The following is a 27,693-nucleotide window of genomic DNA, read 5'->3' as shown; positions in this document are numbered from 1 at the left end:
CAACCCTGTAGACAGACTAATATTTAAGTTTGTTTTGTTTCCCTGATTTCTCTAAAACAAGCGACTGTTTAAAACAAAATGATTACTAGATAAATAAAAATAAATAAATTGAATAAATATATTTCAATACATTTATAACAAAAAATAGTTTACTTTTAAAAATTTTCAAATACACCTAGTATAAAAAATTTAAATTTTAGTTAATAAATAGATTTTTAAAATATACCTTTGAAAAATATTTTTACTATCCATTAAAGTTTCTGTGCAAGCTTTGAGAAGCACAAAATAAAATATACTGACTGAACAACTTCATATGTAAAGTTTATTTGAGTTACATAACTATTCAAATTCGGACAACTCAAATTCTTAGAAATATTTAAAAGACTATATCTCAATTAGTGTTATAAATTTGAAAAAAATAAAAAATACATATGTAGGTCTTATTAATATCTACAAGCCCCTTTTTTTTCCAAATCTAATTCTTTTTCAAAATGTTTTAAAATTACTAAAATTAACTATGTTTTTTATTTTTTTTTAAGCCATATCTCAAAAAATATTTAATGTTTTGCATAAAGAAAAAAAAATGACTTATATGACCTAAATATGTATTTTTTATATTTGATATATATACATTACTTTTTTATTTGTGGCTGTTTCAATTTTTTTAAAGAAATTGAATCGTCTTAATTTGAATAGTCGTGCACCCGTAAATTTGATTATTTACAGGGTTGCCACAAAGTTAAGCTACTCAGGATGGGAACAGATCAAAATTGCACAAAGACAAATTCCATAAAGGGTCAATTTGCACAAAATTAGTTTTGCAGGAAGACAAATTTGCATGAGGGGACAAAATTGAACAAAGACAATTTTGCACATAGTGTAATTTTTGCATGAGAATAAAAAAAAAAACAGAAAAGAAAGTTATAGAAAGAAATATAAATAAAAAAAACAAATAGAAAAAAAAGTTACTGAATAAGGGTAAGGGTTAGGGGTAAAAGTGATAGGAAAAATAAAACCCGTAAAAATTGCAATTAAAAAATTAACAAGAAATAAAATAAATTAATTAAAAAAAAAGCTACTGACCAAAGGTAAGGGTTAGGGGTGACAGTGATAGTAAAAATTAAAAAAAAAAAAATAATAACTAATATAAAAATTAAAAATAAATTAATAAAAAAAAGAAAGTTACTGACCGAGGTTAATGGTAACAGTGACAATAAAAATAATAAATTTAATATAAAATAAGATAAAAATAAAAATCATAAAAAAACTTAAAAAAAATTACAACCCATGCTCTAATGTCATTGTGCAAAAGTGTCTTTATGCAAAAGTATCTTCTTGCATTTTTGTCTCCTTGTGCAATTTTGTATGCTCGTCTAATTTTAGAATAACTCTGGCTTGTTTGATCTTTTTTGAAAAAAACAGGCTAACTATGGCCTTTTTTAAACTTATTTTAAACAATTAGGGCTTATAAATGTAAGACTAGATGTTCTGTTTAAAAAAAAAAAAAAAAAGTGTCCTTTTCTTAATTTTTTTGATGTTTTTAGGTATTTAAACTTCATAACTAGTAATTTTTTTTTAGATAATAAATTTTTGTTTCATATATTTTGTAAACTCAGCTAGTTTAATGCAACTAAAGCTAAGTTAGGCTTTTTTTGCCTCAAAGAGTGTCAACTTTGTTTTTAAATTTTTTTATTTAATAATTGTTACACCTTTTTAGATTGAATTAAAAAATTACTAGACTTGATCTACAACTCAGTTTTTTTTATTAAGTTCAATAGTTTTACTTTTGTTTAAAGCCAAAAGTGATTTTTAAATATTAGTACTTTAATGGACAAGTTTCATCAAAGTGAAAAATTTATGGTTCATTTTATATACAATGCTATTCATATAGTGTATAAAAATTTCTAAAAATAATTTTTAAAGAATTCAATATAATTATAAAAGACTAAATTGTTAGATTTGTAACCATTTTATCTGATACAAATACACAACTCAATCAAAAATATAAACTGAAATTAGTTAGCAGCAAATGTTTTGTATTTTAAAAACGTTTTTATATAATAAATCTTTATATCTAGTTCAGAAGTTAATCCAAGGTTGCCAAACACTGAGGATACTCAGGATAACTCAGTACCGATTAAAATAAAGCTCAAGCTTACTTAAGGGCAGTTTTCTTTTTTTAATTCAGGATAGTTTTATAATTTTTTAAAAATATCAAGTTTTTTTTAGGTCTTGGTTGTGATTCAGTTAAACTAGATCTAATATTTTGTTATTTTACTACTAACTTAATTAAAGAACTTGATTTTTATTGATGGTAAAAAGCTAGTTTTATTTTTTAGCTTTTTTAACAGGGTTGTCACACACTTAGAATACTCAAATTTTTGTAAACTCAAGGTATTTTGAAGTTTTGTAAAGGATGACTCAGGATATTTCAGGATGATTTTATTTTAGTTTTAAACTCAAGCTGACTCAGGATAGCTTTATTTTTTTATAAAAAATCAGGATAGTTTTAGGCTTTTTAAGAATCTCAGGACAGATATTGTTGTAGATTTTTAATATAATGTTATTTTATAACCCATTTTTTGTTGAAGAAATATACTTTTATTAACTATAATAACTTTAACAATACTTTTTTGAAGATTTAAAAAACTCAAGACAGCTCAAAACAGCTTTATGTCACTCTTTACTGTTTTTTGACTCAAAGAGTGGCAACTCTGCTAGTAATTGAAATAACAAAATATAATGGTAAGAATACAAAGTAAAAAAAAAAACTAATAAGAAACTGTTTTCCAGCTTGATATTTAAATTAATATATAATAAGACTCCAAGTACCACATTCATCAAGGACTACGAAAATGAACCAAAATGTAAGAATAAAGCATAAAATTATTTTCATACTTAATATTTAAATATGTTTTATAAGAGATGACTTTTAAACTATAATTTTATACATTTAAATCACACTCATATAATTTTGTTAAAGTTATTTAGGCTAAAAATTTTTTTCTAATCAAATGTTTTGTTATAACTGAAAATGTTAAACACAACACATATCTTGATATGTGTTGAGTTTTTTTAAATGTGTTTATTTAAATATGAATTAAAAATTTGTCTAACGATATGATATGTTGATCTAGTAGAAGTTTAAAATAAAGATTACAATTAAAAAAGTTTTATGTTAAAATTAGTTTACAAAAATTTAGAAGTTCAAGGTAATTAAGAAAATAACAATAAATAAGTTTATTGTTTTTTACATAAAAATTGTGTTGAACAATATATAGTTAAATATTTTTAATAACAATCTGTCTTATAAAAACATGTTTGTTTCAAATTTAACCACCAGTCACTTTAAAGGAGTTTTTTTCTGAAAAGTTGAAGAACCTGCTGGCAAAAGCAAACGAAAACAAATACTCAGTTGACATTTGGAACCAGTTGATCAGAGAGGCACAAGTGAGTTTGCATCCAAATATTAAATATATAGAGTAAAGTTTTGTAGTAAGTAGCATCAAACCTAGGAATACAGGAGTTAGATTATTTAAAAGAAGAAAGAAAAAACAGAAAAAGCCTGGTGTTTGAGAAATTTAGATAATATTCACTACAAATTCTGGAATATAAAACAAATTTACTTAAAAGTTAGTGACTTTTGAATAAGATACAAAAAGTATCATATACAGTATTTTTTTTAAATTTGTTTTGCGCAAGTGAGTACTAAGCCGTATAAGTTTTCTACATTGGTTAGTTTTGTTTCAGTAATCTGAGTTGTAAAATAAAAAAGCTCTTGTTGAAAGTTACACAAGTATGTGTGCTCATTGAAAATGAGAACAAGTGGGTTTGGAACCTAATTACTAAGCCAGAATTGTTTTCTACATTTGTCAAACTATCTTGGTTATACAATAAAAAGCTCTCAACTGAAGTTTTAAAAGTATATGTATGCTCTTCAAAGGTTATAATTCTGGATGCTAGTGGTAAAGACTTCATTTTAAAAGATAAATTGATTAAAGTTTTGTTTGTACATTTAAAATGATGAGCACGACTAATTTATTAAATATTTATCATGGTTGAATAATGTTTTAAGAAATTTTTGTACATTTAAAACTATACCTTAATAGTCTTGGGGAAAATCTATTATGTATTCAGGGTTGCAACTTTACCTGGAAACCTGGAATTTGACAATTTAGGCAAAGAAAACTTGGAAAAACCTGGGATTTTGACAATTTTCACTTGTTCAGTAGTAAAATTTCGATTTCACTTAAAAATCTATCATATAAATAGAAAATTTTTGTCATCATCAAAATTTTTATTATTAAAAAACATATTTAAATTTATCTTTGTTTTTACAGTATCTTTTCAATGTTATTATACTATTTAACATAGTTTCTTAATTTAATCTTAACTTTAAACTAAAAATAGACCAAAAAATGTGTACTTTAAAAAACCTGGAAGAAATTTGGAGAACCTGGAAAAAGTTTTGAAAAAACTAGTGGCAACCCTGTGTATTATACCTGCTATAAACTCTTGTATAATAATTTACAATTATGTAATATCCATTTTAAATTTAAGTATCCATGTTTTTTTACAAAGAGCTTTTAACAAGGTTGTGTTTGTATAATAAATAAAACAGAATGTTTAAAATTTAACCTTTTAAAATGCCACTAGTTAGTAGAACTATTTATCAATACTAAGGTCTTAAGATAAATTTGTGATTAGGATTTTAAAGAACTTTACCCAGACTGCAATGGTATAAAAAGCATGTAGAATAGAGCCACAATGTTTAGAAAATATTTTTAAACTTTCTATAGAACATTTTTATTTTAAGTTTAGATTAAACCTAAAAAGGGTCAAAGTTTTAGAAAAATATTAGTAATATTTTGGTAATAAAACTAATAATAAAAAGTAATAAAAATATTAGTAATTCTTTTTAGAATTTAAAAATAGTTAACACAAAAACATATAAAATAATTTTTGGCTACTCTGTTTTATATATGTAAGTATTTTTATTAAAAGAATAAAAAAGGAAGTTGTGCTTAAGCTGTGGTAATTTTCTAATGTTTAAACTAGTTAAAAATAACAATAATGTTAATACTTACTAATCCTAGAAATGATAGTAAGCCAATATATATTGACAGTTTTCAATTACTTTTTTTAGATGCTCTTGTTTCTTAATTGATAAAAAAAGCTTAGAATTTAGATGAAGTTATTATATGTAAAGAAAAATAATTTTTTAACTCATGTAGAAAATTTAACATTATAATTTGATGTGATCAAATAATAGATAGAAAATGTAATGATAAAATACTTATTATATTCAATTAAAAAAAATTCAAGTCGTAAACAATTTTAGATCACTTTAACAAGAATATTTTGTTTTCAAACTTTTTAAAGTTGTCTTCTCTATATTTTCATATTTAGTTATAAGTTATGGTCTCGATTCCAAAGGAGTTTGTATAAACTCGAAATCTGTTATCATACTTTTAATTAATTTAAATAAATGCTAAACATCACACTTGATTGATTTATTCAGCGCACCACTTTTGTAATAAATAAAGATTACATTTTAATTTGACTAACAACATCCAAACAAATATTTAAAGTGTTTAATGTTCAATCACTTTAAAACAAACTAATATAGCTCTGCACAATTTAAAAAACTTTGCAGAGCTAATTTAAATTTGCGTGGTTGTCTTAATAAGTTAAGTAATTTAAATAATAATAAAAATATTATAAACAAAAATAAACGTGGATAGATACTTGTTTTATGTTAAAAGCGTTCAATAAATTCCACACTTGATTCAGTGCACCAGTTTTATGATAAATTGTGATGAATTTTAACTTGACTAAAAGCATCCAAACTAACATTTTGTGTGCTTCAAAAGAAAAAAATGTCCAATTTCAGGCAATAGAAATATTGTGAACAAAAATGAACGTGAATAGACAAATGTTTTATGTTAAAATTACAGTAAGAATATTTTAGTTTTAAGTATCTCAAATTTTCCCTTGGTTGTGTGTTGTTCTTCGTGATTTTTTTGTCTTTATCAAAATCGTATTAAATAAAAAAGTTCTAATTGTTCTAAAGGGTTCTAGTTGCCTACTAAAGAAGAATTTGAAAGTACTTTAGGCAATATAATAAATACTAATAAATTTGTAGATTTTTTTGTTAAATAAAAAAACTTTTTTATTTAAAACGATTATGTTAAAATTATTGATGTTTGTTTTAATTAATTGAAAATGTAACTTGTGTTTGATTTCAGGCGCTGCCAATCGACAAGGCGCGCAAGCTGTACGAGAAGATAGTCGCCCAGTTCCCGCTCACAGGAAAGTACTGGAAGATATACATTGAGCACGAGGTTTTTATTTAATTTAGTAATTTCTGCGTAAATCTTATGAAATGTGTTTATTAGTTTTGTCATTTTGATTATGTTGGTACGTAGAGACACCAAACATACAAGTTAAATTTTTGTCTGTGTGTATCATTTTGATTACTTTTTAGGTTTATTTATTAGTTATTGCTATGTAAGTCTTTTAAATATATATAAATTGAAGTTCAAATATTTTAAGAATGCCGTTATGTAGACAACAAAAATAAACATTACAGTGTTTTTTTTAAGTATTATTACAAGTGCTGAAATAATTTAAATTTTTTAAAATACACATTAATTTTTTCAAAGTTTAAATTGTGAGTATGTTATTAGATATGAAAAGAAGAAGTGCATAGAGACATGGTGTTCATGAAACTCCAATCATATATTTGCAATCATTTTTAATCATTTATAATTTGAACTGTATTGCAGTTTACAATCTTATTATAAGATTCCGTAGTTTGAAAAAGTGCTAGTAATTACTTTCAGGGTTGCCAAAAAACCTGGAAAAACCTGGAGTTTTTAACAATTTTAACATGTTAAGTAGTAAAATTTCGATTTGACAAAACATCTATCAAATAGAAAAAAAATTTGTCATTGCAAATTTTTTTTTATTAAAAAACACATTTTAAGTAGCTTGATGGTATCTTTTCAATGTTTTTGTACTATTTAACACAGTTTTTCACCTTAAACTTATCTTTAAACTAAAGATAGTCCCAAAAATGTATACATTTTAAAACCTTACGGAAATTTTGAAAACCTGGAGAAAATTTGCAAAAAACATTTGGCAACCCTGTTGCTTTATGTAAAATGAAGCAGGTTATGACATTCAATTTAGGTGTAATAATTTACTTAATACGTACAAACTCAAATGTGAACTTTAACTTATAGAGCTATAAAAAGCTTGTGTAAAACACTTTTATGAAAAATAACTGAGCATAACGTTAGTAAAAGCTGCTTTATTGATCTTACAATTTTACCTCACAAACTTTAAAGTTTGCGTTTTTTTTATATATTTTGCTGAACAGTACTATTTATCATGAGAATAAAAATGAAAGAAAATAATAAAAAGTGTTTGTTATTTGCGTGGTTGTCTCAATTTGTAAAGTAATTTATATTTTATTAAATTATTTAAATTTTTATTAAAAGAAAAGAGCATGGATACTTGTTGAGAATATACAGATTACGATTTGCAGAATATACAGACTACAATTATAATACAGCAGCTTGCTTGTAACAAGACAGATATCTGCATAAACACTGCAAGGATTATTTAGGTGTCCTTGCATTTTTTTGATACATTTACCAATGTTACTAAGATTGTAACATTTAGCCGCAAGCTTAAGTTATTTTCTACCAATAAGAGGGTTTCCATTACCTCAAGATAACTCAAGTTTACCTAACTTTTGGAAAATCTTGTCTGTGTAAAAATGCCTGATTGTTTAAGTTTCAAAAGTGTTTAGAAATAAAAGTTTGAGATGTAACCTTAAATTTTTTTTTTTTTCAAAAATAAAAGTTACAAATGGTACATAAAAAATAAAAAAAAGATTTCATATTGGGGTGTTTCTCAAAAATCTCACTGTGCTATGGTACGCACTTGGAAAACAACTTAATTTTTGCAAAGTATTTTTTCTTTACATCTTCCGTGACTAGCTTTGTATTTTTACTCTTGTTTCTCCAAAAATAATTTTCATTTTACTAAAAAAAGTATATCTAGTATCTAGAACATAAATATTAAAAACAATATCAGCCAGCGAAACAAGTAAAACTATTTCTACTGTTAATTTTTTATCAAGATCCCACAATTATTTAAAGTTTTCAGTCAATTTTAAACTTTCATAAGCTCTTGTGTAGTAAATTTTTAAATGTGATTGTTTTACTTTTCAAAGCTAAAAAACCAGTTGTATCTCACAAACATGATGACTGAAAACATCATGCAGTTATTATATAGAAACAGGGGTCGGCAGGTCAAATAGGAACGTTTTTTATGTTCTTTAAAAAAATTATTTAAATATTTTTTTCGAACAAAAAAAATTTAGGCAATAGATTATCCATCATGCTATTATTGTATAGAAACAGGTATTAGTTTGTTTCAAACTCAAAATTCTAAAACGCAGCCTTGAATAGTATTACTTTTAAACTGAATCAGTTTAAGATTGTTGCATAAACAAAAATAAAACTTAGTCAAACGCTAGGTTTAACTTCCTGCATTGTGTGCTCTTTTCAAAGTTAGTTTTTAAAAAACAAACAATTTTTTACTTGATAAAAATGAAGCTTTACTGAATTAGTTCACCGAGTCAGTCTAAGCTGCATTGTACTTGAATAATTTAAAAAATAATTGGATATAAACTACTCGAACTTTTATCAGCTAGCAAGGGATACTTTTTTCCCGTCAATTATTCATAACATTTCTTGATACTAATCCATTGAAGTGTATTCCTTTGGTAAAAATAACTAGTTTTAAGATTTTTTTCATGTATTTGATAATTTTCAATCATAATTTACCTTAGTCATTTATTTTACTTGTTAAGAGTACATTTATTAACAAAGATATTAAACTAAAGAAATATTTTTGAGTGTAACCGTAAATGTAGAAATATATGTATTTATAGTAAAATTTCATGATAAAAAGTTAACTTTAAAATGTTTTACTTTAAAATTTACTTTTGATGTTAGTTATTTTTATAGAAAATTAAATTAATTATTTTTTGAATTTTAAAATCAGTTTTTCACACTTACAAAAGCTCAATTTTACTTTCATTGGTTTCAGATTTTGCAGAGACCTTAATTTCTTAAAGACTCAAAATTTGTTTTATCAAATCTTATGCAGTATTCTTTCAGGTAAAATTACTAAGTAGTTACAAAGTTGAACATAAATAAAAACGTCAACTTTTAAAATGTACTATTTTCAATAGTTTGAAAAATGTACATAAAATTGCATAACTCTACTACCAAGTTAGTTTCAAATTCTGTTTTATAGATATAAACTACAAAAGTTCAGTTTCATTAATGATTTTTAAAGCGCGTTATCTTAAAAAAATTCAAAAGATAAAAGTGTACCAGCAAGTCCTAATAGAGTATACTGTTTTATGTAAAGTTAAAAACAAAAACTACTAATAGAAATGATTCGTAATTATTCAGAAATATTCCAAACTTGAACTGGTAGCACTTGAAATTATAACAGCAACTTAAATTGTACTTACTAAATGTAACGAAATTTCAAACTTTTACAATAAGTTGTTGAAAAATGCTTACCAGTGTTTCCCAAAGTTAGCCATTCAAAATTTTAGGGGGTCATAAGCTGCAAAGGGGGCAGTGAGTAGTAAAGGGGCCATAGGGGGTCATTAGGCCATAATTTGAAACTTTCACTAGGTATTCTTGAGTTAATAATTAAGAGCAAAAACAAGAAAAAAGGCTTAGGCTTATTTAAGGGTAATTTTTTGAAAATCTTGTCGGAGGGGGCCAAGCTTTTTTATTGTCTTCAAAGGGGTTATAAAAGAAAGTTTGGGAAAAACTGATATGAAACACATATGATAATGTATGGAGATAAATTTTTTATTCATTACTCATGCGACACCAATCAGTATTGAAAAAATAAAATAATGTAACTTTGAACTGAATTAGAACATATGAGCTGAACTAAATCAAATGCATTAGCCACTTACGTGTTTAAAGTAACATGAATATAAAACGTTTTTTTCTTCAGTTTCTTAAATTAAGTTAAGCAGAAAAAGTTGAACAAACCTAAAAAAAATCAAAAGTATTACCAAATTGAATGTTTCAAACCAATTATTCTTAGCATACAAGTCTTCTAGGTAAAAACAATGAACTACCAAGAAGTGTGGAAAAAATGTTAACTTTTTTTCATTATAAAAACACATTTAAAGTATCTTTTTATTGTTTTTATGCTGTTTAAGACAGTTTTTATAGCTTAAGTTCAAATTTATACTAGCAAACAAGTCTTGTATAGGTGAAAACTAAGAACTACCAAGAAGTGGAAAACTTTTCAATTTTTTTTTCATTAAATAACACAGTTAAAGCAGCTTTACAGTATCTTTTCAATGTTGTTAAACTATTTACGACTGTTTTTATAACTTAAGTTTAAATTTGTACTAGCATAATAGTGTTGTATAGGTGAAAACAAAGAACTACCTGGAAGTGGAAAACTTGTTCACAAGGTGCCTGGTGAAAGTTCTTAACATTGACCTGTGGAGATACTACCTTTCCTATGTGAGGGAATCTAAAAAATCGCTGCAAGATTACAGGTTAATAGTTTATTAGATTGCTTAAAAAACTTTGTTTATTGTTTTTTGTTTTTAATTTTGTGCATTTATTTATCTCTCCAATGTGATAAAATTTAAAAACTCGTTGCAGGATTTCAGGTTGATATTGTAACTTGTTTAGTTGCTAATTGTAAATAATAAGTTTATTAATGACGGATTTTGTTGTTAACTCATTTTGTGTATTTGATTTTTAAATTAAAAAAATCTGAAGAACTTAAAAGGCCATGCCAACATGACAGAGTCATATTCAAAGTTTAATTGATACTTTTGTAATCTTAAAAAAAAAAAACATAAGATTCAAGCTTTACCCATCCAAATTATTCTCAATAGTTAAATATTCATCACAATTAATACCAACAAATTTTACAAATTTGACACCAACATTTGTTTATTTCTTTTATTAAAAAAAAAAGTCAGAAAATGAAAGATGCAATTGCATACCAGTTTGCCAATGGTAAGATTTAATTTTACCAATGAGTAACAAATATTTTTATTTATTCTAGATAAATGTTTATTACATTTTTTTTCAGTCAAAAGATGCAGGACGCTTACGAGTTTGCCACGGATAAAATCGGGCTCGACGTTCACAGCATCGGCATCTGGTGCGACTACATTCTCTTCCTTAAAAATGAGTAAGATTTGTTTATAAATGTATTACATTTTACATTAAATTCTATGTATATCGGCATTTGATGCGACTACATTCTCTTCCTTTAAAATGAGTAAGATATATTTCTTGTGACCCTTTAAATACTTTATAAATAACTCGAACTGTCCGAACTTGAGTTGTCGTGCACCCATATATTTTTATTAAAGCCTTAGAGTTAAATTAACTAATTGTTCATCGTCTTTTTGGAGCAGAATTTATAAATATTTTAATTTATTATGTAAATATTTTAAGGTTATTAGCATGTTGTAAGTTTTTATAACAGCTAAGTTTATTCTATTTACTGTAACTCGAAAACAAAAATTATTTAAATTTTTCTACAAAAGAAATTTCAATCCGACTTATGACTTTTAGAATAACTTGTGTGTATACAAATGGTTGTGATGCAATCTTTAGAGTATTATATTAATAATTTTAGCACAATCTTTAGAGTTCATTTAAATCGTTATTTACCGAAGACTAAATTGTGTAAGAAGATTTCAAAGAAAAGTTACTCTTATATGCAATATCTCAATGTTTTGTTTCCAAATTATTTTTAAAAGCTCATTTGAGCGTTTTTTAACTTTGTTTAGAAAAAGTTTATAATAAACTTACATTTATATCTGCAGGAAGATTAAGAATAAACTTATTAGAATTGGTACAAATTTTTAATTAATTATCAAAACTGCGATGAATTCAGTTTAATAAACATACATGGAAAATTAAAAAGAGCTTAACAAATATATTTAACTAACAGTAAACTTTAAAAAACAAATTTTACCATTCAACCTGAAAGAAGAAAGTTATAGTCATTTAAGAGAAAGCTTATAAAGCAAAATTTTACCTGCTGGAAGTTTAAAAACAAAATTAGTTTTTAACCTGCAGAGATATATATTAAATGTAAATTTTGAAAAATAAGTTAGAGTATTTAAGAATCAAAAAATAACTAGTGTTGAAAAATATTAAAAAGTAAAAAATAAATTATAAACAGCTTCAATTATTTGCTTTTCTTTATTATTTGTTTTAACTAGTGATGTACCGGACCCACAATTTTGGGTCCGGCCGGACCCGGATCCGGACTTTTTTTTCAAATTAGAATCCGGCCGGAACCGGATCCGGACTTTTTTTTTAAATATAAATCCGACCGGAACCGGACCCGGACTTTTTTTTCAAATCAGAGTCCGGCCGGAACCGGATCCGGACTTTTTTTTCAAATTAGAATCCGGCCGGATCCGGATATCAGACAAAAATGGCAATATCCGGCCGGACCCGGACCCGGATAGTGAGTTTGGTACATCACTAGAATAAACTAGCCTGAGTCAGAATGAGGTTTTTTAAAACTGAAAAAAAGAATTTTAATCTAATAATAAGTAGAACAGCTAGCCACAAGGTTTACAAATTTAGGTGTTATTTACAATTAAAAATCTGAAATCAAGTTCTTGAACAAAATACACTAGAAAATTACAAAGTATTGAAAATTGGATCAGCTCAAACTCATTCAAAATCTAAAAGAAAACTAGCCTGAGTTTTTAAAAAAACTAAATTAGCCTGAGGCAGTCCAAGATTTTCTAAAATTCCAAAAAATTTTCAAACTAGCAGGGTTGCCACTGTTTAAGTCAATAAAACAACTAGAGTGAGTATAAACAAGCCTGAGACAGAATGAGGTTTTTAAAAACTGAAAAAATTACTTTAATCTAATAATCAGTAGAACAGCTAGCAAAGGTTGACAATTTGGTAGTAAAGTTGTGGACTGACTGCGGTACACTTAACTTATTAGTACTACCCATCATAATAAAATCCTACCTTATTTAATTAATATCTAACAAATACTAAACTCTAACTGAGACTACTTTCTATAATCAGACACGACAGTTTTGAGTGATGAATCTTTTATATAAAACACAACAAGAAATACTAGCATATACAAAATTATTAATTACTTTGGTAACACTTTAAAAACTGGAAGCTATTTAAATCTATATCAAAAGACTTAAATCAAAAAAACAAAAATTAAATAAAACTTCTAGTAAACAAGAAACTGTTAAATGTTTAATAAACTATTAAACTATAAACCTGGCTTAAATACTTAAACAATTAAACACCTGTTGAAATATTCACTTTTAAAACAAAACACTACTTACAATAAGCATTCACAAAAACGTTCAAGATATTTTGTTGCTTCAAGCTACACACCAAACTAACTAACTGCTTACATATAGACTGCCTGTCATGTTCTGATATTTTGCTGCATCAGTATTTAGTTTGAAACATTTCGTCATATGATTCTCATTGGCTCGTATATTCAACCGTATTAACTCTAAATATTCTCTGAGCTCAACTTTAAACAATAAATAATGCAAGTATTCATTCCAAAGTTTTCAATTTTACAACATATGTAATGAGTTGCATTTCATGACATTTTTATTTCATAGTTTAAATGTAAACAAATGTAAATTAGTCACGTGTACAAAATGAGCCAATCACGGTAGGTTTTTAATTTTAACTGACGAAAATGACTCTTATTAGTTTACACATGGTTTGTTTTTGAAAAAATAATTTTCAGTATGCTCTTTTTTACTAACTAGATCGGGTCCGGCCGGATCTCTGTTAGGATCCGGCCGGAACCGGATCCGGACTTTTTTTTCAAATTAGAATCCGGCCGGAACCGGACCCGGACTTTTTTTTCAAATTAGAGTCCGGCCGGAACCGGATCCGGACTTTTTTTTCAAATTAGAATCCGGCCGGATCCGGATATCAGACAAAAATGGCAATATCCGGCCGGACCCGGATAGTGAGTCCGGTACATCACTAGTTTTAACATGGTTAATGCAATGTTCCAATGCTCAGCTTTGAATTTAAAAAAATATGACAATTTAAATTTATTTAAAAATCCTAAAAAACTGAGTGAGATTTTTTTATGAATATTAGACTTTATAAATTTTTATACTTTACCTGTATCAGTAATCGGCATTTGGCGCGACTAAATACTGATAAAAATGAGTGAGATTTGTTTACGTATACTTTATTTTAAATTTTATATTTTACCTATAGGAAAAATAAGAAGATATTTTATTAAACTTTTTATCCACAGAAAGAAGGTGGGACAGTTTCAGGAGAACATGAAGATAACGCAGATCAGGAAGGTTTACAGGAAAGTGTTCCGGACTCCGATGTCGGGAATCGAAAACATCTGGAAGGACTACGAGCAGTGGGAATTCGTTAGTTTGTTATTTGTTTTATAAAATTACTTATTTTAGTATATTGAATATTCATTTTAAATATATGGAAGGACAGTGGGAATTCGTTAGTTTGTTTATTTGTTTTATAAAATTACTTATTTTAGTATATTGAATATTTGTTTCAAATATATGGAAATACTATGGGAATTTGTTAGTTTTATGATTTATTTGTTTTTGAAGCTCATTTGTTTAATCTATATATATCTATCGAAAATATTTGGAAGGACTATGAAAAATTGGAATTTGTTTGTCAACATTTTTTGGGCAATTAAAAATAACAACAAAACTTTTTCTTATAATTTTCTAACATTATTTGTGCTCTAAAAAATTAGTTTTTCCAAACAGAAAATAAACGCAAGTCTGGCAAAGAAGATGATCGATGAAGCGAACAAAGATTACAAGGTATTAATTTTACTTTATAATTTAAATTAAAAATATTGCAAGGTATTATTTTATTTTCCTTAAAAATAAGTTAATTGGTTTTATTGATTACACTGTATTATATTATTTTATTATTATTATTTTATTTTAATTTACGAAATAAAACTTATTCTTATCATGGTAGTAAAAAGGTGTTATTTTATATATAGTATTTAACTTACTAAAAATACAAGGTAAATAATATAAAAACAAATAGAAAGTTCATATTTCTTTTCTTTTGCTTATGTCGTCTATTTATCAACTTTCGGTTAGCCTTAAATTAATTGTTATGTTGATTATGTGTTAAAGGTAAAAACATATTGTTATTTATGATATTTATTATTATTTATTGCAAGGAATCGAGGAGGATTTCAAGGGAGTTGGATGCGAGGACAAGGTCCCTGCAGAGGAACCAACCGGCAGTACCGCCGCAGCTCACTAATGAACAGTGCAAACAGGTAAATAAATAAAATTGTAATAAATAAAAATTATTGTTAATTGAAACTAATTAACCGGCAGTACCGCCGCAGCTCACTAATGAACAGTGTAAACAGGTGAATAAATAAAATATAAAAATATTTTTTACTAGTTGTAACCTGCTCGCAGCACTAAAAGCAGCTTACGACAGGTATTAGCTATTCTAATCGTTAATTGTTTTGTTTTATTATATTATAAGTTGGAACTAACCAGAAGTATATAACAACTCACCAATGCATAACAGGTATTAGCTATTTGACTGTTTTATTATTAATAATTTTATTTATTTATATATATTATAAATTGCAACCAGTCAGCGGTTCGACTTAGGTTGACCAATGGGCAACTTACATTTGTACACCATCTATAAAGAATTGTAACATTTGTACATACATGACCAAACTCTTGACTTGTTTTAAATTTTTTTGTCGATCACTTACCAATAGTAAAAGAGCTAAACAGGTATTATTTATATAGCAGTTCTTAAAATTTGTGTTAATTATGTTGATTTGATTTTTTTTTTGTTATTTGGATAGCAATTTGGATTTTTGTTATTTATTATTATTATTATTATTATTATTATTATTATTATTATTATTATTATTATTATTGTTATTATTGTTATTATTGTTATTATTGTTTTTATTGTTATTATTGTTATTATTATTATCAATATTATTATTATTATCAATATTATTATTATTATTATTATTATTATTATTATTATTATTATTATTATTATTATTATCAATATTATTATTATTATTATTATTATTATTATTATTATTATTATTATTATTATCAATATTATTATTATCAATATTATTATTATCAATATTATTATTATCAATATTATTATTATCAATATTATTATTATCAATATTATTATTATTATTATTATTATTATTATTATTATTATTATTATTATTATTATTATTATCAATATTATTATCAATATTATTATCAATATTATTATCAATATTATTATCAATATTATTATCAATATTATTATCAATATTATTATCAATATTATTATCAATATTATTATCAATATTATTATCAATATTATTATCAATATTATTATCAATATTATTATCAATATTATTATCAATATTATTATCAATATTATTATCAATATTATTATTAATATTATTATTAATATTATTATTAATATTATTATTAATATTATTATTAATATTAAAGTTTATTATCAAACAAAGGACCTAGGCATTAGTTTAAACCTAAGCAACTTTAACTGAAATACACTAAGATAAAAAAAAAAACAAATTACAGTGATTAAATAAACATAAACATAAACTTATACAAGGCACAAACTGAATAAATTAAAACTTTCACAACCAAAATATTCAACGATTCCAAAGTCACCAATCTCCAATTATACATTCCAAAGCAACAAATCCCTGTAACAAATTCTTCAGGACCTGTCTCGAAACTCTAGGATATTTTTCTTCTTTTTTACCAATGACCAAGTTAAGCTGATTGGATTAATAAATTGCACATTTTGTTATTTGTTTTTGTTATTTTCAAACATGTATTGTTTGTATGCTTGATTATTTGCTGGAATTTTTAATTTGTTTCATACGGTTGTGGTTTTTTTATTAATTGTTACCAATTTTGCATATATTCAGGTGGAATTGTGGAAACAGTTTATATCGTGGGAGAAAAGCAATCCGATGAAAATTGAAGACGAACTGTATGTTACCAAACGAGGTTCGCAGTTAAATGTTATTGTAATTTGTCTTAATTATATTTGTTATTTTATTAAAAAAAAATTTAATAAACAATTTATAAGATTTCTGATTATTTTATAACAACTTTTTAATTTTATTTTTTACTTTTTATCACAAAACAGTTTTTTTTTTTTCAACAGTAATCTTTGCATACAAGCAATGCTTACAAGTACTTGCTAATTACTTACTAATTTAATTAATTAATTAATTTATTTCTTACAGTAATGTTTGCTTACGAGCAGTGTTTATTAGTACTTTATTTTTTTTTATTTATGTATTATTTATTTATTATTACAGTAATGTTCGCTTATGAACAGTGCTTACTGGTACTTGCATATTTATTATTAATTTAGTATTTATTTGTTTGGTATTTTATTTATTTAATTATTTATTTATTCCAACAGTAATGTTTGCATGCGAACAGTGCTTGCTAGTACTTGCTTATTATTTATTTTATTATTTATTTATTTTTTACAGTGATGTTCGCTTATGAACAGTGCTTACTGGTACTTGCATATTTATTATTAATTTAGTATTTATTTGTTTGGTATTTTATTTATTTAATTATTTATTTATTCCAACAGTAATGTTTGCATGCGAACAGTGCTTGCTAGTACTTGCTTATTATTTATTTATTTATTTTTTACAGTGATGTTCGCTTATGAGCAGTGCTTACTTGTGCTTGCTTATTATTTATTTTATTTATTTTTTACAGTAATGTTCGCTTATGAACAGTGCTTACTTGTACTTGCTTATTATTTATTTTATTATTTATTTATTTTTTACAGTGATGTTCGCTTATGAGCAGTGCTTACTTGTGCTTGCTTATTATTTATTTTATTTATTTTTTACAGTAATGTTCGCTTATGAACAGTGCTTACTTGTACTTGCTTATTATTTATTTTATTTAATACATCAACAGTGATGTTCGCTTATGAGCAGTGCTTACTTGTACTTGCTTATTATTTATTTTATTTAATACATCAACAGTTATGTTCGCATACGAACAGTGTTTGCTAGTACTTGCTTATTATTTATTTTTTACAGTAATGTTCGCTTATGAGCAGTGTCTACTTGTACTTGCTTATTATCCTGATGTCTGGTACGAAGCTACCGACTACATGAGTGAAACCAGCAAGCTTCTACAGAAAAACGGGGTTAGATTATTATTAAAAAAAAAGTTTCTGATGTTGTTACCAACACAAAATTATACATTATATTTATTTAATAATATATTTTAAATTTAATTAAACAAAACAATGTTTCACTCGTTTGAAGACGAGATCTTCAGTTGTTTAGAACCTTATTCAAATGGAATTGTCTTCAAATTTAAAATTTATTATTGATCAATCTCCTTTTATTTTATTTAAGTTGAGAACTTTAATTGCCACCTTTAAAGTATAAAGTAAGCATTATATTTATTTGTAAAATATTAATGGTTTCAGTGTTAACTTTACTTTATAAAGATAATAAGTTTTTATCAATTTTGTTATACGTAAATTGTAAAATTTCTGTGTGTAAAATGTGATAAAATCTTATTAAAAATCAAGAAGTTGAAATCTTTATATAAAAACTTATAATTTTTCAACGGAACATTTTAAACCACAATAAAATGTTCACGTTCGCCCTGCTATTTTAAGTTCAACCACTTCATATTTTTGAAAACTTTACTAGTTTCTAAATACAATTCAATTATTTTCATTTTAAGATACAATTAACTCGGAGAAATTTCTTCACACCTTAAATTAAAAAACAAACTTATAATGCGTTATTTTTCTTTTATGACGTCACATGGCATGTTTAGAGCTCTAAAGAGTTATTGAACTTATTTGAAGTGTACTTAGTTGAAAAAATTAAATATACGCATATAAATAAACTTATTAATAAATCAATTATAAATCTTACATGATTTTTACTGTTATCCTCACACACACTTAACAATTTAAAGTAAGTTTTTTTTAACACAGAAGAAACTGTTAGATTAGCAAAAGTATTCAATAAAATAAAACAAAAAAAAACATAATAAAATTGGTCAAGTCGCCCTAGGCCTAGACTATGAGGAAGCTATAATGAAAGTTGATTACAATATATTTAAATTACAGGACACTTTAAATTCGAAGAAATTATTGGATCAGTGTTCATCTATGTACGAACGCTAGAAATAAAATAATAAGTTTTAATAAATATCACAGGACACTTTAAATTCGAAGAAATTATTGGATCAGTGTTCTTCCATGTACGAACGAGCAGTTAAGTGTAGAATGATGCGTGAGAACCAACTTCTACAGGTAAGATTGATGTATAAATGATAAAAATTTAATAAGTAAAACGTCATATAAATAAATCAAATTAAAACCAACTATTACGAGTAAAAAACATGTTAATAAAACATTGTATCAATTTAAAACCAACCATAAGTAGAATAATATATAAAAAAATAAAAATATTTGTTAATTTCAAATCAACTATTACAAGTAAAATAATGTATCAATATGAATAAAAATGTATGTTAAACTAAAGCCAACTTCTACAAGTAAGATTAATATATAAATACAAGTAAAATGCATATAAACTTGAAATTAATTATTACAGTTCGCGTACGCTGATTTCGAGGAAAGCAGGGGTAGGACTGACAAGTGTCACGAAATTTACAAGGATTTACTGAAAATAAAAGACGTTGATCACACTCTTGTTAGTTTTAACAAACTATATTAATTTATTTTATTATAAACGAAATTTACAAGGACTTGCTGAAAATAAAAGACGTTGATCACACTCTTGTTAGTTTTAACAAACTATATTAATTTATTTTATTATAAACGAAATTTACAAGGACTTGCTGAAAATAAAAGACGTTGATCATACTCTTGTTAGTTTTAACAAACTATTAATTAATTTTATTATAAACGAAATTTAAAAGGACTTATTAAAAATAAAAGACGTTGATCATACTCTTGTTAGTTTTAACAAACTATATTAATTTATTTTATAATATACGAAATTTAAAAGGATTTCTTGAAAATTAAAGACGTTGACCATACTCTTGTTAGTTTTTTATTTATAATTTGATGACAGATAGTTTTTTTTATATTGGTTTATATTGCATTCTTTAAATGGATGGCACTTTTTTTTTTCTATGTTTAAAAAAATTCTGAATCTTCAATTTTAGAGTTCATCTAGTACGTGAAATTTTCTAAAAGCATTAAAAGTTAAAATTATATAGTAATAACAGGGTTGCCACTTTACCTGGAAATGCCTGGAATTTTACAACTTTGGCAAAATAAAACCTGGAAAAACCTGGAATTTTAAAAATTTCAACATGTTCAGTAGTAAAATTTTGATTTGAGTCAAAAAATTTATCATATAAATAAAAACTTTTTGTCATCAAATTTTTTTTTTATAAAAAACATATGTAATGTTGATTTATAGTATCTTTTTGAATGTTTTTATACTATTTTAAACAGGTTCTTATATAGAAATTAGCTTTAAACTAAAAATAGACCCAAAAATGTGTACTTTTAAAAACCTGGAAAATTTAAAAAAAAACGAGTGACAACCCTGTAATAAACAAAAGTTAAACAAATTATTAGTAGCAAACGAAATGATATATAGTTAGAATAAACAAACAGACATATATACAATACATGAAGTTCGCCCGAAGGAGCGAGTCGGTAAAATCGGCTCGTCAGGTGTTCAGAATGGCGAGGGAAAACCCCAAAACCGGATATCAGGTACTTAATTTGAACGTGAACAGTGCATATTGTGTTTATTATTATCACTTTACTGTTTATTTATTTTTTTATTTATTTTCAGGTTTACGTGGCGGCAGCGATGATGGAGTACCATTGCAGCAAGGTTGGTTGGAAATTATTAAATAAGTTCTAAACTTACAAACACTTTGGTTAATTGTAAGACAAACACTCGATGGTGACAAATATTTTTATACAACTGTCATAAAGTTATTACTGTAGTAAAATTGGTTGAAAAGTTTTAGTACTAAAATGCATCATCGTTGTTATATTAATAATGCTTTTCCTCTGTTACGTCACAACACACTTAGAAATATTGAAATTTATATATATATATATATATATGAAACCCACAAACATAGTTATATTTTATTTGTTTCAAATATTTCAGGTTTATCGCCCTACGTACGTTATAACTGGAAAAATTGACAAAATAAAGTTAAAAAATGTTTTATGAGACCAATAAGTGGTTATAATAATCCTTTGGTTACATTTAAATATTAAAAATTAACTATTCACTACATTAAAGGCTACTACCCTTAGAATTTAGAAATATTTGAAAGGCGCTAAGAATATTTTGATAATAATTAATAACAGTATTTAATTAATAAGTATGTATTCTGATTTATTGATCATTTACATTAATTTTTCACCTGAGTTTAAGCTACTATATTTTTTTTTACAAAATACATAATTACTGTATGAAATGTACTTAAAACATTTTAATAATAATCAAATAATAACATAAAATTATTTTGAAATTAATTGCAACAGAACAGCAACGTGGCGTTCAGAATATACGAACTGGGTTTGAAAAAGTTCGAAAATGAACCGAAGTTTTTAGAAAAGTTCCTGGAATGCATGGGACATTTGAACGGTTTGAATTTCAATTATACTATTATATTTAGAGTGGTAGAACTGTTTAGAACTTTTAGATGTCCTGTGAAAATGATTGCATTTGATTTTCTACATTTAAAAAACTTGAAAAATAAGTGCACCTATTGGTATAAGGCTTTAATCACCATAGGTGAAAATAATAGTTCGTAAAACATTTTATTAAGACGTTAATGGCTTTTGTATACACGGAACACTGATAAAAACTAGAATAACCGAGCGTTTTCATATTTTAAAAGTTAAAGTTTTAGTGTTTTTTTTTTTTTTTTAATAAGTTACTAAATTTCAGAGGACAATAACACGCGAGTTATTTTCGAGAAAATTCTGACTTCAAAATTCCTGTCTAAAGAACATGCCAAGTTAGTTAAATAAAATTGTATTATTTGAAATTAAAAATCTTTGTTTTGAAAGTGAAAAAAAAATGAATGGTGAATAGTTGTTTAATTAAGATTTTTTTTTGAAATTAAGTAGTACAGTCCAAAAATGTTGTTTACTGTTACACTTTTTTTTATATAGTAGATTAGACAACAAAACTTGTTGTTTTTAAATAGTTCTAAACAATCGTTTCACTAACAAATACTATTTGACTTGTTTTTATATTTTGAAAATCATAAAGTTCCTGCATTAGATTAATTTTTTTTCTAATTATTCTAAATTTTAAACATATGTAATCGTTTTGAACATAGGTTCAAATTTAATAATTATATTTTTGAGATCTTAATACCTTTATCTTTTTATCCTGAATACCAAATGTTTAAAGTAGTCATACAAGATATATTTTATTAGATACGCTGTGCCAATGGAAGCACTCAATTTTCCAGATTATTAAAATCTATGATTGGTATATGCATCCATTGGCAAAATAGCTTTAACCACCATAACTTAGATTTTTATATCAGAACTTTTAATTTATCTTGATTTAGACCTTCTGCCAATGATAAACTTGCTTTGTTTAATAAACTGGAAACATAAACGCTTCTGTCGACCGAGGGAATCTAAAATAAATGACTATAAAAATATATCAGCATATAAAATAACACCAATAATATTTCCGACAGGCCGATATGGGATAAATACTGCAAGTTTGAAAATCACATTGGAGACTTACCTTCCATGTTGAAAGTCGAAGAAAGAAAACTGAATTGTTTCAAGTATTTGTACGAAGATAACAAGAGCAAATTGCTTGTTGATAGGTATTAAAAAATTATAAGTTGTTTTGATTATTATTTAATTGTTTCAAGTATTTGTACGAAGATAACAAGAGCAATATGCTTGTTGATAGGTATTAAAAAGTTATAAGTTGTTTTGATTATTATTTAATTGTTTCAAGTATTTGTACGAAGATAACAAGAGCAATATGCTTGTTGATAGGTATTAAAAAATTATAAGTTGTTTTGATTATTATTTAATTGTTTCAAGTATTTGTACGAAGATAACAAGAGCAATATGCTTGTTGATAGGTATTAAAAAATTATAAGTTGTTTTGATTATTATTTAATTGTTTCTAGTATATGTATGAAGACAACAAGAGCAAATTGCTTGTTGATAGGTATTAAGAATTTATAAGTTGTTTTGATTATTATTTAATTGTTTCTAGTATTTGTACGAAGACAACAAGAGCAAATTGCTTGTTGATAGGTAGTTAAAAAAAACATATAAGTTATTATAATTATTATTTAGTTAATTCAAAAGTTTGTATGAAGATAATAAGAGCAAATTGATTGTTGACAGGTATTTGTAATTTAAACAAATTAAAATATGTGTTGTTTATATGATTTATTTTGTTTAGTTTTAATAAAACACTGGATTAAAAGTATAGCTTTGATACTTTTTACTAAACTCATTAGTTTTCCATAGTAATGATAAGTCCAAGTAGCTGTATTTAATCTGTTTTTTATTAAGGTGTAAGACTTGAAAGCTAATTATTTGTTTGTTTTAATTAAAATGTATTAAAGTTATAAAATAGTGACTGTTTGTATTGATGATTTTTAAAATATGAGATACAAATTTATTTCAACAAATTTCAAATTATCAGATACAAGTTTATGGATTTGTACCCATGCGACGACCAAGTGCTACAATGCATTGGATACAAAACTAAGGTTGGTTAGTTATTTTTAAAATTAAATTAATTTCATACTCTTAAATTATAATATAAACTTTATCAAATGCAACTTTTTCTCCCCTAATTTTTATAAAATGGTTACATTGTAAGACAGTTTTTGAGATAAAAGTTTTGATTTTTTTGAAACTTTTACCGATTGAAAATAAAGATCTCTGCTTTTACCAGCGAATTGATGCATTTATTTTTCAAAATTTTTTTAATTCAGAAATATAAGTGATTCTATTCGCACAGGGTATTTCAATAAAAAACTACATGTGGAAATAAAACCATGAACATAAAAATAAATATTTTTAGAACAAGCAATCTGGCGACTTGGTTATGAGCGAATCAGTGAATAAAGAGAAAGACATAAAAGCAGGACTGGTCATACCTGATTTCACCCAGATGCTACCTTACAAGCCTAAAGTTAAACCTTGTTAGTTTCTATACCTTATTTAAAACCTGATTTTACCCAGATGCTACCTTACAAGCCTAAAGTTAAACCCTGTTAGTTTCTATACCTTATTTAAAACCTGATTTTACCCAGACGCTACCTTAAAAGCCTAAAGTTAAACCTTGTTGGTTTATTTAATTATTAAATTTAGTTTTAGTTCAGTTTTTTTAGTCTGTTATACCTCACAAACCTAATGTTAAAACTTGCTAATTTTTATACCTTACAAACTTGAAGTTCCCTGTTAGTTCGTTTAGAACAATATTTGAAAAATTTATTGTTTGTTTATAACTTAATACAACCAAAACATTAACCGCTTTGTCTTAATTTTACATTACAACGTTTAATCCCAGTTTAAGCTTGTTATATTAAAACTGTTAAAAGATAGATTCAATTTGCAAACCTTAGTTAAACTTTATTAATTTATTTAGTAAATAAATTTGCCCACTGGCAGAAGGCTTTGATCACCATAAATTGAAACAAAGCAAATTTGATATTTATTCAATTTTCTTCTCAGTTGCCGGGTACGCGGTGCCAGGTGGTGAATTCCCTAAACCGGAACTGATAGAGCAGGTCCTCAGGCAGCTTCCGCCTCCCCAGTGTTTCCAGGGACCCCACGTGAAAATTGACGAGCTGATGAGAAAGTTCGCTGAGAAAAATCTGCCCCTGGGTTAGAATGAATTATAAAAACACTAGATAATATAACCGCTAATATTTTTGATTAAGTATAATATATCGTCAACTGTTGTAAAGTTAGTTATGTCAATACTAAATGATAATGTTTTTTATAATTTTTCTCATTTCTGTTTTTTGTCAATTCGTTAGTTGAATAGTTATTTTTTACTGATTGTCTTGGTGCAAAAGTTTATACTTACTATAATCTGTGGAACATCAACATTGAGTTTTTGTTTGGATTTTCTTGGATTTATTTGTGCAGTACAAGAAACCTTACTCAGGGTTGCCACTCGGTCAGGAAAAGTCATGAAATCAGGAAAAGTCAGGAAAAATTTTAAAAAATGACAAAAGTCAGGAAAAGTCAGGAAAAATGGGGGGTTTTGAAAAAAAGTCAGGAAAAGTCAGAAAGTTTGATAAAATTTAAAAAAAGTCAGATTTTGTCAGTTTATATTTACAAAATTCCTTGTTTTCCAAAGTCTTCAAATGGTAAAATTAATTAAAAGTCCTTTAAAGTCAGAAAAAATTTCAAAGTTTTCCTAGAAATTTACAAAAATATTTAATTTTATTTCCAATGCCTTCATCTGGTATAAATTAGTTTATAAGGTTTTTAAAATAGTTTATATTTGTATTAATAGTTTTATATTCAGACAACCTGTGTTTATAAGTTAATAATACAAGTATTTTGCTGATAGAGCTGTTTATTACAAACATCAATCATACACAGATAGTTCAAGTTATGTACTCTAAGTTTGATGATAGAATTCAGCAAAAAACTGTTGTTTTTAACCTGTATTAAAATTAGATTGAAAGCTTTATGTAGTTTCAAGTGTTAGATTATGTATTTTAGAATAAGTTAAGTTTATGAGTTTGATTTGGAAAAGTCAGGAAAATTTTAGTAAAAAGTCAGGAAATTTTTCTCAGCTTTATCAGTGACAACCATGCTTACTACTTGTGTGTATTTTTGTTCGTATAGAAAACATGCAAGTTAAAACAGTTTTACATTCATAAGCAATGCTTAATATAAACCAGAGGTCGGCAGGTCAAAAAAGGAACGTTTTCTATGTACCTTAAAAAACATAATTAAAGAAGTTTTTTTTGAACAAAAAAAATTTAGGCGATAGATTATCCTTTAAAGATAACACTAAAACTTAATTTTTGTTTTTTGAGAATATTAATATATTAAACTAATACAAAAAAGTTTTTTAATGTGGCCCGCGGGTCGCAGTTTGCCGACACCTGATAAACTAAATGTTTTCTATGTTTGCATTTAATTTTTATATAACAGAAAAGGAGTGGATATCGATGGTCGAATCTGGCGGGATCGGTCTCGTGTTCAATCTCAAGCCGAAAGTTCCTCCCAAACAACAACTACCTAACATGCAAGTGAACATCCAAAAAGTTCCTCCCAAACAACAACAACTACCAAACATGCAAGCGAACATTCAGAACGTTCCTGCCGCGAACATGGAAAACAATCTGAAGCGGCCCGCAGGTCTGTTTTAACTAATATTTAATATTTTAAATTTATACGTGTTTGTTTTTAAATAAATATTTATATAGAATAATTAGTTTGAAATAATTAAAGAAAAAGTTAATATATTTAGGATAAGTTTAATCAAAAATAGTGTTTAACAATCCAAGCTTTAATTTTTTTATTTAAATATTTTAAATATTTATTTTAATAAAATTATTCCCAGGAAACGACTTTAACCCCAACATGGGCCCGCTGCCCCCCAAAATGATGCCCCCTCCAAACAACCCAATGCCAGTGTTGCTAGGCAGCAGCCAGGACATGTTCAGGGGCGGCAGACCACCGTTCCGCCCTAATGACCACCGTTGATTCGTTGCTAAGCAACACAAATTTTCTTCTGGCGAAACTTGAACTCAATATGCTGAGTCTTAACATGTTTTCAAACTAGATAATTTTTGTAACAAATGTTTTTTTTTACAACCGAAATGTCTTATTTTATTGTGTTTTTGTTTCGCGTTGGTTTTAGTGAAATTTCTGATTTTATTTTGAATATTTCGTGTATATTTGGTAAATAAATTTTATCGAAGTTTATAACTTTAATGAAATCTTAAACTCTCAAAGCTACAGTAAGATTGCTGTAACTTGTAGTTACTAAATTTAGATATTTTAAAATTAAATATTTATTGTTAGTACATTTTACAGTATAACTTTAATATTTGGCCAAAATACTTATAGTTTGATAATACAATTAATATTCCGTTTTCGTTTAATTTAGTAACAAGAAATACAATAAACATGTTATCATTTATAATATGAAAAGTTTAGAAATAAGTTTAAAGGTCACGTGTTTAATTTACACTTTTATATTATTATAATACTAGCTTAGCAATTGAAAATAAGAATACTTGTACGAACAAATGTTTTATTTCAAAGAACTTTTTTATACAATGTTTCACTCTATTTAAGGTTTTTGATTATAAACAGGGATTTTATAAAACCTGGAATTTGAGAAAATTCGAAAAAAAAACATAATTTTGAACAAAAGTCATCACAAAATCTGAAATTTTAAATATATAATGTAATGAAATTTCGATTTATCAAAAAAAAACTGTGATGTAGATGAAGTTTTTTGTTATTTTATTAAAAATTTCAATTTACAGTAATTAAATAAATGTTT

General features: G+C 25.7%; 1 protein-coding gene across 1 annotated transcript; it reads left to right on the top strand.

The window, feature by feature from the left end:
* The first annotated feature begins 2,791 nt into the window (after window positions 1-2,791).
* On the top strand, window positions 2,792-27,071 carry LOC145844637 (cleavage stimulation factor subunit 3-like). The gene is made up of 22 exons (XM_082952037.1): window positions 2,792-2,867; window positions 3,355-3,450; window positions 6,249-6,344; window positions 10,491-10,621; window positions 11,170-11,271; window positions 14,377-14,503; window positions 14,870-14,926; window positions 15,301-15,402; window positions 17,071-17,152; window positions 18,220-18,329; window positions 19,365-19,460; window positions 19,765-19,863; window positions 20,802-20,903; window positions 20,986-21,027; window positions 21,696-21,798; window positions 22,105-22,174; window positions 22,874-23,008; window positions 23,851-23,917; window positions 24,235-24,355; window positions 24,888-25,040; window positions 26,331-26,537; window positions 26,743-27,071. Exons 1-22 carry the CDS (start codon window positions 2,856-2,858, stop codon window positions 26,883-26,885), a joined length of 2,253 nt encoding a protein of 750 aa, XP_082808163.1. The 5' UTR covers window positions 2,792-2,855; the 3' UTR covers window positions 26,886-27,071.
* The last annotated feature ends 622 nt before the right edge of the window (window positions 27,072-27,693 follow it).

Source organism: Thalia democratica, chromosome 9 (assembly GCF_965202585.1).
Source record: "Thalia democratica chromosome 9, ktThaDemo2.hap1.1, whole genome shotgun sequence".
Taxonomy (NCBI): domain Eukaryota; kingdom Metazoa; phylum Chordata; class Thaliacea; order Salpida; family Salpidae; genus Thalia; species Thalia democratica.
The sequence above is the reverse complement of the archived record's forward strand: the minus strand, read 5'-3'. Positions and strand labels throughout refer to the sequence as shown.